Source organism: Rhopalosiphum maidis, chromosome 1 (genome assembly GCF_003676215.2).
Source record: "Rhopalosiphum maidis isolate BTI-1 chromosome 1, ASM367621v3, whole genome shotgun sequence".
NCBI lineage: Eukaryota > Metazoa > Arthropoda > Insecta > Hemiptera > Aphididae > Rhopalosiphum > Rhopalosiphum maidis.
Window position 1 is genome coordinate 40,991,271 of NC_040877.1, and position 12,213 is coordinate 41,003,483.

At 23.8% G+C, this 12,213-nt stretch overlaps 2 protein-coding genes across 5 annotated transcripts; one reads left to right on the forward strand and one right to left on the reverse strand.

Moving 5' to 3' along the window:
• Nucleotides 1-164: 164 nt before the first annotated feature.
• Nucleotides 165-3,371, forward strand: LOC113548476 (ER membrane protein complex subunit 6). Its single transcript, XM_026949369.1, has 5 exons — nt 165-326; nt 419-579; nt 1,376-1,468; nt 2,195-2,214; nt 3,332-3,371. The coding sequence occupies exons 1-5, from the start codon at nt 287-289 to the stop codon at nt 3,360-3,362; spliced, it is 345 nt and encodes a 114-aa protein (XP_026805170.1). The 5' UTR covers nt 165-286; the 3' UTR covers nt 3,363-3,371.
• Nucleotides 3,372-3,582: 211 nt separating this feature from the next.
• On the reverse strand, nt 3,583-10,656 carry LOC113560862 (synapse-associated protein of 47 kDa-like). 4 transcript variants are annotated; one of them, XM_026966972.1, is made up of 9 exons: nt 10,261-10,656; nt 9,999-10,184; nt 9,862-9,932; nt 9,460-9,581; nt 7,425-7,562; nt 5,894-6,033; nt 5,683-5,813; nt 5,184-5,318; nt 3,583-4,102 (listed from the first exon to the last, which is right to left on the reverse strand). In XM_026966972.1, exons 1-9 carry the CDS (start codon nt 10,386-10,388, stop codon nt 4,098-4,100), a joined length of 1,056 nt encoding a protein of 351 aa, XP_026822773.1. In that variant the 5' UTR covers nt 10,389-10,656; the 3' UTR covers nt 3,583-4,097. The 4 variants fall into 4 exon arrangements, with proteins under 4 accessions (XP_026822773.1, XP_026822775.1, XP_026822772.1 ...); XM_026966971.1 differs by having other exon boundaries at nt 3,585-3,900; XM_026966974.1 differs by lacking the exon at nt 5,184-5,318 and having other exon boundaries at nt 3,584-4,102.
• Nucleotides 10,657-12,213: the final 1,557 nt, after the last annotated feature.

Sequence of the window (12,213 nt, forward strand, 5' to 3'; positions counted from 1 at the left end):
AAAAAAAAAAAACACGTTGACATCGGCATTTGATAACCTCAAAATTCTAAATGTCGTTTTCCAAAGAAGATGCACTTATTATTTAAGCTTAACGGATGTCTAATGATAATAAATCTGGCTGTTATCACGAATCACGATTAAAGATACTATTACTATTTACTATTAAATATTAATTATTAAATAAGTAAAGAATTAGCAAACTATACATTTTCATTAAGTCCTATTCAATTGATTTAACATATACATTTAATTTTTACTACTGCCCGTCTACGTAATTTATTTCAAAATGACAGAAAACAAAGAAACCAAAGAAACAAAATTTAAAGGTAATTTTCAAATATTAAATAATATTTTTTACGAATAAATAAAAATCTGAATTAATTGTTGATTAATATAATATATTACACTATATTTGTAGAATTGGTATCCTACAGTGAACCAGCCCTTCGTAATAATTCATCAGTTGTTGAATACTGTCGTACTTCAATGTCTGCCTTATCTGGGTGTACTGCTGGCATTCTCGGTTTAACTGGACTATCTGGATTTGTATTCTACATATTTTCCGTTTTAGCATTATGGGTAACTCACTTTTATAAATAATTATTTTTGATATATTTTTATTATTTAAGTTATTAGTTAGAAATATTCTATTCAATTTATTAAAAAACGTTTTGTTGATTCTATGATATTTTTGTCCACTTTAATAATTATTAATAATTTAATTCACACAATAATTACATTTAAAAACATGAATACAATTTTAAACCAAATTTTAGATGTTACTCTTCAAACTATTGAATTTAATCTTTTTCAGAACATAGCAAATTATTTTATTCCTTTATTTTGATCTTTCCAATTTCTTATTAAAATGAAATAATTAAAAGATTATAACAATATACTAATTGCATTTATATCAAGTTATGAGTTATATTTGAATATAATAATAAGTCTTATTATACATTTATACAATTAAATTAAATTTTTACAAACATTTTACTTTTAAAACATATCTGAAACTAAGTTGATTAAATAATCTTAAACCTTAAAACTTTATATGTGACAATATGTTATATATAGTTTTAAAAAACCTATTGACTGTCTAACTGTTACTGAAAATACAAGTTTCTCAAATTTGAAAATGTATTTTTATAAAAAATATATTATTTATATTATTAGAACTAGTTCCTCACTCCATTAAAAGTCATAATGTATATGAATTAAATGTGGATGATCTAATATTAAATTTTACTATCAGAGAAAAATGAATATGTTTATGTATATTATACCCGATTTGAATTTAATATTGGGACGATTGAAGAAAGGGAAAAACCACACAAATAAGATTTAATTGACTAATTTTTTTTTTTTTTTTTAGGGTTTGTTATTGTTCAAAGCAGGAAACTTATGGCAAAAATATTTCCTCAATAGACATAGTCTATTAACAGGAGGGTTTTTCAGTGGACTTTTTGTATCCTTTTAATAAATTGTAGTGTTATTATTAAAATAATATATTCAGGGTTTAAATTAAAATTATCTTTAATATTATATTTGTAATTTACAAACGATGTAATAAGATAACACATTTTTTATTTCCAAAGGGTTGGGATGTATTAAATTATTGTAATAAAGACTCCAAGACCTTTAAAAAATAATATAAAATATTATAATATTTGATATAACTGAGCAAGATTTATATCATAGTGATTTGTACTATTTAAAAAAAACGTGTTTGAAATTTTAATTCAGTGTACTATACTGCCAGGTTGCATGACAAATTGATTAATACAATATTCAACAAAATTGTATGGACCAGTTATGATGTTTAAAGGACTATTAGCTTATGTTTAGTAATTGTTCTCTAAACAATACAACTTGTGAATTATTATACCCTACCTCAAAAGAGAATAATCAGTTGGCCAACCAATTGTTGTCCATTTCCGCGCATCTCCCGCCAACTATTGAGCTGTCCCCTAATTTAGTATAATGTTACTAATTAAGAATATTATTAGTAAATGTTCATACATGGGTTTTGGAAAACGTCAGCTAGAAAGGTGGGGGTATAATTTGGTTTCGCAACTGTGAGAGCGGTTTTGGTCAGTATGTGCGAAAAATAATTATTTTCTTTTGAGACAGGGTATAGTTACAAATATCTTAAACGATTACAAAATTATTTTCCTTAATTAAATGTTTTCAGACATATGTATTATTTTGGACGTATCCTTTTTGAATCAAATCATTATTGGTTTATTAGTTAAGACAATTTTAATTAGATATTTTCACAATTTATAATTTTATAATGCTAATAATATTATGTTAGTAATAAAATATAGGGTATAAGACTTTTTGAAAGTTTATATTTTATCAACTACAAGTTTCTAAGGTTGATAAAGGTCTAAGGTTCTAAAGTATTATAAAATTAAATTTTATTTTTTGTTAACCAACTCTTATAATTTAAAATTAATGTATTCATTTTGAAAAATTTATATAATTTCTAAGTTTTGCTCATAACATAATATATTTGATAATATTAAATATAAAAATAATTATTTAATATTAAATTTTGACATGTAATGTAATTTTATTTTCAGAAGAACATATCACCTGATAGCACATTAATTATAAGCTACAAAAAAATTTTTAATTAAGAGGAGGAAGTCTTAAAAATTATTTTGCTTATAATATATATGCACTGTATGAAGTAACATTTTCTGATTTGGAGATTCTTGATTTACCCCTCATAATCATACCCATAGGATAGGTAGGAGACACTTACATACGTTTGACCCAAAATTGTTTGGCTATGAAATGATTAAACACACTCTGCTTTGCATCAGTATCAGATTGTAAGTTTAATTTTTATGCTTTCAAAATAACACTTAAAATTCATTTTTTTTTATTTCAAGTTTATTTTCAAAAAATTAATAATGAAATCATTGATATAAATATCAACATAATACTTTAACCAGTGGCAGATAAACCTCGGCGCCCTGAGGCACGTTCAATGTTTACTGCCCCCTTTTTTTGGAGAATAAAAATGAAATAACATAATAAATTTGCAGCCCACTACAAAATGCCACAATAGGCTCGAGCCTAGTGGTTAATCCACCACTAACCTTAACCTCATATTAACAGATTAGGTATTGTAGTTAAACTGCAATTTAAATAAACAAGTTTCAAATAAATTTTGATTATTAAATAACTACTAATTCTACCTTGTTCTAGACATACCTATGTATTGTATAGTATAGTATTAAGGTTCCATATTACATACAAATGTATTAAGTAATTAGTATATTGAAATTAATAATTATCCTTAACTTTATATTAACAGATTTTTATATGGTATGGTACACGTTTATTAATTTATTTTTCTTATGTATTCTTATGATTTTTTTTTAAAGTCTGTAATATATTATATATCTTAGATGTATTATGCTATGAAAATAAATAATAAAAACAAATTGTTTTATAAGGTATTATAATAATCATGTTTAATAAATTGTATTGTAATAATAATAATTTAATAATATATAATAATAATAATAATAAATTATCACTAATTTAACAACATGAAAGTAATTTTTATTAAGTTAACCATAAATGGTATTTAATTTTTGGTTAGGTATGGTATATTATATAATATAATTAATGTTGTAAATAATAAAATTTAAAACAGTCAATCATTACTTAATTAGTCTAAATTCTACTTTAGAACACCAGCCTTAAAAAATCAATATTTAACAATATTTTTGAGACCTAACAGCTATGTAATAAACAATTATTTGAGGTCATATATTTCACCGAATCCAGTTTTTGTATTGTCTGTTTGGCCATCATCATTGTTCTTGACAATTTCATACTCTTGTAGTTCAGCCTCCAACTCATTTTCCCAATGTTCTTCTACAAACCGGGTCCGAAAATTTTTAATAAACACACAAGGAAAGGAAAAATATTTATAGATCTTATATAGGTATAAATTATTATTGCACATTAAGGATATAGGAAAAGCGAATAGAAGAGAAAATACGCTTTTGGGGGGAATGGAAGCGAAGCGCTTAAAGAAAGTCGTCTTGTGGTTGCAATTTGTTGACATCGTTTCAAGCTGTTAACACAATACACACACACACACACATATTTGTTTAGAAATACATTCAATCTACACACATACTTGAATGAATTTCATGTATGTTAGAAAATAAGCATATACTGAATATTAATCCTAATTCCTAGAACAATAATTAAGTTGGGGACATTACAAATATTGTCTTTAAATCATTCAGTAGTAAAATAATTTTACTTACCGATTGCATGTACCAATTAATAAAATAAGAACTTTAAGGAATTCAATATAAAATAATAATATATAAATTATATGAAGTCACCATGCAATTCAGATGGAAAATAAAATTTTAACTAATCAAATTGGATTTCAAATAAAATTAATAGTTATCATAAAAAAAAACAAGGATACATGATAAAATATAGTGCAATACCAAATTATAAACAAAAATAATATAAATAACAAATCACACATATGCATAATCCAACAAATTAATAATAATAATAAAAAAAAACATATGTGTATGTTTTAAAGTTTAATCAAAACTAATAACTATTTTTTCAATATTAAGAAAAAATAATTATATTTAAAAATAAAATTTTTTTTTATAATTCTTGTTATTTTTAAATTTTGAATCCTATGACCATGCATAATGTGATTGTTAATATAAATATTCATAATTACTGAGAATATTTCACTATGTGCATTCATATTTCATACAATAATTAATATTATTTACATTTATGATAATATAAAACTATTTTCAAAAGTACATCTAAATTAATTTCTCATATTGTTTTTTTCCTATAAAAATTTAAAAAGTAAAATAGTCTATATCAAAAAAAAAGGTAGTAATTTCTTTCAAATATTTTTTAAACACTTAATAGACTTTTTAGAGAAGTATAAATTGCATGTGTATTTCAGTCCATTACTAACATTTCAATTTAAAAATAATAATTACTTTAATACAGATACAATGTAGGATGTACCAAGATTTTGTGTATATTATGCAGAATAATAAAATAATCACAATTAGTATGTGCCTGTATTAGAATACATTTAAAATTAAGTTCAATAAAATAGTTTATAGTTTTTTGGATATAGACTTTTTCCTTTGACTTACCATTTTCTGAAGACTCAACGCCCAAACTTTCTTTCAAACTCTTCCTTATTTCATTTATTTCATTTGTATTATGTTCTGCAAATGTGTCGGATACAAACTCTGATTCTTTGATATAAGTGTCTTTTTTCATAGTGTCTATTGTTACAATAATAATTTTTAAAAGAAGCAAAATAAAGTGTATACTAATTTAAATAATAAAATGTGCAGTATATCACTAAAATTTGAAGTAAATGGCATAAAAACAAGTACATTTAGTACAAAGATAACATCATGCAACAACAAAAACATCATATTTTATGAAAAAAAACAATGATCTTATGTTTAATTTTCAATGATAATTTGTCTAATATATAGATTAAAATTGAATAATAAATATGGTTTAAAAATATTAAGATTTTAAAGTAACTATTTAATAATGTTAAGGATATTTTTAATGTTTATACCTATTTTTACATATAATATTCAATATGTAGTAAACTATTTATCCTTATTTAATTACCTGTCAAATCAGAATTGATATTTGTTGATGCTGCTTTGTAATCTGTTGTCTCTAGTGATTCCAAATTGCTTGCATTGCAAATTAAATTGACTCTGTAGAAATAGTTTTGCCAGAAACTTTCTTCATTTATTCTAAATAAAATAATTGTTGATATAAGATACTTAATACTTAAATACTTATTTATAATCATATAATGAGGATCAGTACTTACATTTTGGGAACAAGATCAAATCGCATTTTCTCTAAGTTTGGATCTTCGGCTAAAATAGCCAAAGCAACAGGATACGAAGTTTCATAATTGAAACTGAAATCTACACCTATTGGAGGACTGCGTACAAAATTACGCTTATCCTATAAATACAATAAAAATGAAATCTATAGTATATAAATAATTATAAACATATAAGTACAATAAGTGCTTGTAATATCAAATCAAAAATATTTGAGATATAAAGTGCTATGTTATTTTTTAAAAGATAAAAATCAGAATAATAACTAATCCAACAAAATGTGTACTTTAAAATTGTTTAATATAGATTTAGATTATTATTATTGAGATAAAATTGAATTGATATTTGAGTATTTGACTTCTTTAAATATTAATATATTAAGTTAAATATTTTCTGTTTATCTATTAAAAAAATATAAAAGTCAAATTCACAAAAACTACCTTAAAAAAAAAAAATTGAAATATCAATAATAATTATGGTATAAATAAATCTTATTTAAAATTATCATATTTAATTATATTTCATAATATATATATTACTGTGAACGTCCATAAATGGTGAGTACCGACAGTTATCGGTTAATGTCGTCATACATTAGTCATTGGTGAATGTTGGCATATTGATTAAATTTGTACTGTTTGTAAACATGTACAAGTGAATGTTGATATTTATATAACGATATTGGTGAATGTTGGTAATGCCAATATTATTTAATCTGATTTTATTTAATATTCTAGTACCTACCTCTACACAACGTAATTGCAAAACAAAGTGCACCACAAAAAAAGTGTAGTTGTAGAAATGTAGGCATTTTAAGCAGTTCAAAATGTCATGACAGTTTGTCATGTTGCAATAAGTTTTTTGCCGTTTTTTAAAATAATAATTTTTGTAAGGAAAAATAATCATAATTTAAATTAATAATACAGATATAATATTGTTCAATAATAATAATCATGATTAATAAAAGTAATTATTAATATTTATAACTAAACATATCATTTCTATTTTATATTGTTGTCTGTAGTACTATACTACAATATTATTATGTGTGAATACGTAACCTATGTTAACATTAACCAAAACAGTGTTGTGTATGTTAACATTGACCAAAATCCTAATGTAAATGTCAACATCCACAATTACATGTCAATATTATTTTAATTTTTCAACATTCACCAATTTAGAAGGTGTATGTCAACATTCACTAAGTGATTGTCAGCACTCATCAATTGCAGATATTCACAGAAATAAATATATATATTATAAATAGCATACATAGCTTTACATAATAAAGATAAAAATAAAAATATTAAATAATGAAATTACTGACGGTATGAAGTATTAAAGAAATAATAATTTGGTGATGTGTATGCAAGGGACTAGAGGATGGAAAATAGTGAGGATCTTGGTTTTGAGAAGAAAAGACGATCAACAGATAAGTAGTTTTAGTATATGATATAAATTTCCCAAGATGGAAATACTTTCAATTAAAATATTATAGTTTATACTAACTGTAGATAATGCAAGACATTCAGCTTTAACAGCTTCTTCGTTAGGATGACCAATCCAAGGTGGAACAGCAGCAACATCACTATCTTTTTTATCCTTTAAAAATGACTCTTGTTCTTTGTTTAATTCCCCAAGTATACCCTATATAATTATAAAATCATTACTAAAATAAATTATTTATGTATAACAATCAAAGCAGAGTATAATATTCACAATTTCAATGTGCTATAAAGAGTATGCACTCTAATTTAAATAAAATACTTAATCATATCAAAATATGGAACATAAATAGGTAATAGGTAATACCCATGTACTGGTACCTATAATTCTTTAAGCTATTTAACAACTTTACAATTAGGTAGCATCTGATTCCGCACAATTCACATTTTTGTTTACACCACTCCACAAATTGTCAACATGTATACAAAATGCTATTATTATTATTATTTAATATGCATAGTTGATAATTATTTTTTTTATATATGCATATACTAGAAGACTTACACACTAGATATTTTACCAATCTAAAATACTTTGTGTATATATAAAGAGTAGTTGGTTATGATGGTTATATACTTAAATGTATTACGCAGAATAAAATAATTTTAAAAATGTTATAAATTTAAAGTGTTAATTTACAATTTTATTTATGAAGATTTCTTTGAATCGATTTGTTGTATTTATTTTTAATAAAAGAAAAACATTATTAAATCGAGTTCCTAAAATTTATCCTATTTTGAGGATAGTATGCTCATAGAATAAATATACAATATATTTGTTTATTAAGAAGATATGCATATGAATTAGGTTCTCAAGGTAATAGTTTGTAAGTATTGTTTAACCCTATCTAAATAATAAACATAAATAATGTTCATCAAAAAATCAGGTAATTACTAATTTAATATTCTAATTATATATCTATTTAGGAAAAAGTGCATAACTGTTTTAATAAATAAACCAATAAAACTTTAATAAATTGTAATGTTGAATAATGAGTAATAACTAATAGACAATTATAAATATTTATTTTTACTTTTAATCATGACAAATTTTAAAATGATGTAACAATATTTTGTAACTCAAAAATATATATAACTTAATTCAAACAATATAATCAATACTAACTAATATTATTTGCATACTGATTACTATTATTTACACATTAATCAATTCAATTAAATTAATATTAATATTTTGTATTTTTATATTTTAATATTATATTAATATTTCTATATTTATTATATATTATTTTTGTATTAGGTCAAGGTTGGGAGTAGTTGCTTAAAGCCGTACAATGAGTAGGGCTGGGAAATGCAAGGGGATAGGATGGATCAATAAACTGCTACTGCTATTAAACAGCATCCCTCCCTTTAAGCACTTCCGTTATATTTATATGTTACAAGAGGGTGGTATAAATGAGCAAATGATACATTTTTAAATATAATGTATTCATGTTCTAATAAAAGTTAACTTATTTATTTCATAAATTTAATTTAAGATTACTATTTAGACACTATTTATTTTAAGCTTAAAAGAACAATGTTTATTATTTAAACTATTAATGTAACTAAATTTAATAAAATTATATCTTTTTGTTAATAAGGAATTTAAAAAAAGGAAATAAAAAGTGTGTGTGTACATAATATAATGACAATCAAGTTTTTTTTTATGTTTTAATAAAATACAAACAAAATAGAATTGTTTAACTTTTAACAATTTAATTTAAATTGTATAATAACAAATATGATAAATAAATAAATGTTCTTTTAAATAGATCTCAAATTAAATTATAAATTTAAAATTATAGTTATTAATGTTTCAAACAAATATTTAATTTTTTTAATAACTTTGTATGGATAATTAAACGTGATCTCTATTTAACTTATATAAATGGTATATACTTAATAATGAATACAGATTTTTCATTGTTTTTATCATAATTTATTGTTTTTTACCAAATTTATATTGGTAAAATTTGTAAATTTTAAATATACATTCAGTGAAAACCTATTTATTTTATAAGTATCATAGTACTCACGTTTTCTCCAACAGTTTTCTTGATTTTAGCTCCTGCTTCACTGACCGTTTTTCCTGCTTTATTTACAGCACTATATAAGAAGCTCCCTATCGATTTTGCTCCCTGAAGAGCTTTAGTTGATACTAAAAATAGAAAAAACAATAATGGTATATTAATTACAAAAGCATAAAAACAACAACAAGTTAAAAAAAATATTATGAAAAAATGTTATTGAAATAACTTTAAGTATATAATAAATATTTAAATAGTTGTATAAGATATTAATTATATTACACTTGACAAAAATGTCTAAACAAATAAAACAATACTATAATATACTTATTACTTGTAAGTTGTATTACTATAGATAATAGCATCTAAATAAAACTATTTGATTAATATTATCAGTTATGAAAAACTAACCATTTCCTCCTTGAGTATTGCCCAAATCATCCTCTCCTTCTGAAATAGGAGTATCTGGATCTCCAGTAGCACTAACACATAATAAATTAAAATAAATATTATACCTTCCTTAAAGAAACAATGTATTTTTAATTCACCTGGAGTTATCATCATCTTTTTCTTTAAAACTCTCTTTTGTAGCTTCTTGTAAAAGTTCTGCTGGGGGGTCTGGGACAACTTCGCTATCACTTTTACGCAAACCAGATATACCACTTCCTAACCAACTGGACATTTGATTTTTCACATTACCCAACAGCTCTAGTTTACTAGGCGGTTTTGTTGGACTAAAAACATAAAATTATCAGTTGAACAAAAATCGGCTACACAAAAATCTTAATATTTAAATTTTGAATTACCGACCTTAAATCTTCTTTTTTTTCAATATACTCCTCAGGCTGTTCAGTCTTTGGTGATGGTACAGTTTCTTCTACATCTTCTTGCTTTTTACCAATCCAGCTACTCATCTGACTAGTGATTCCGTTAAACATTTTAATAATATTTTTTTTTACAATAACACAAAACTAATATGTAAATGTTTATGACTTAGTCGTTTAAATATTGCTTAACAAAAACGGTAATTATTGCTCTTGATGTAAAATACGGTATGAACACACATATGAATAAATGCAATTATAGCTACGGCACTGATGGTATAATTTTTTGAAATATCGAAAATGAAAAGAATTCAATTGAAAAACAACGACTAACGCCCGACCAGCAGTGCGCCAGAAACTTGACTGTCAAGTCAACATACACACAGTAGTAACGTAGTACAGACGAACGGTACGCACGAGCAGCACAAGCACAACAGTACGCGGTAATCGATTGAAATTTAGAAAAAAGGATTCGGTGCGGTGGTATAGCTCTGTGATATGGGTTTATAGTTTTTACGTCATTTTGTCAGTTATCAGTACGAGCTATGAGTTGTGATAAACAATATGTTTATTAAGTTAATTTATTTATTAAACATTTTAAACTTTCCAATTTTCATTATTGATTCGATGAAATCATTGAACGATTATTATTATTCATTATTTTAAATTTGAAGTGTTTCATATATATGAACATTGTTCTAAATAATTATAATATGAGTAAATTACTAATAATTAGTAATTAGTTTTAGATATCACTACATTAGTCCATACTACTGTATATTTATACAATATTGCCACTTACTACTTAGTTAATATTCAGTACAGTAATACAGTACTATTACTATTTAATATAGTAGTATGGTTACCTATTGAGTATTGACAATTAAGTTGGAATGTAGGTTTTAACCAAACATTTAGGTACCCAATAACCCAATTAGGTACATTGATTAAATATGTTAAAGGATAAAATATCTCAATTTTCGTACCTACAGCGCAATTTCAATGAGACTGCATTAAATAATAAATATATTTTTTAAGTTTTTATCAATTAAAATATATCTATAATTTGATTAATTTTTTTCAACGAAATCTAAATTCTTACATTACTGCGTTAAAAAAATGGGCTTTAACGCTTTAAGTAGTTTAAGTAATTTATTAGTTAATATTTTCAAATTAAACAGAATGTACTTGGACGGTTTTCCCCTCTCAATTCAATCAAGACATTTACATTATTATTATTATTATATTATCCAATTTACTTATTGTGCTTTTCTGTATACATACCTACTATATATTGTAAATATAGCTTTTTACAAATAAAATAAAGTTAATATTTTCGCCATATTAAAACTTATTAAACTTTAAAGTATAATTTTATAGTAAATCGTTTATTAACTTAAAACTTACCTAACGTTTATAAAATTTATGTATCTTGACTAGATCAAGTTGATAATTTTTATTAACGTGCCCAAACTTTGGCTGTATTAATAGATTATTTAGGTCATTTTTTTATATCACTTCAAAATGTCAATCAAAATATATCGAATCTAATGTATGTATAGAAATAACATATCATTTGTGTAACTGTATTATAAATTAAATATTTTTAATGAGTCAGTATCTATAGGAAAAAAATATTGAAATTTTTAATGCAGAATAAATTATTCTGTTTTAAAAGTATCGAATATACCTACCAACTGTATTACTGTCATCATTTGAAACTGTGGACATTGGATACAAAGATAACTATTAACATAGGCGTAAACTGCAGGGGGCATTGCCCCCTAGAATAAAATATAAATTAGGAATAAGTAATATAATAATAATCAATAATATATTGATATGTATCTATATATTTCCCCCCTAATAAATTTATAATTTACTCTCATGACTATAACAACGAAAAACATTATTTAATTTCAAAAACGATATAATGCAT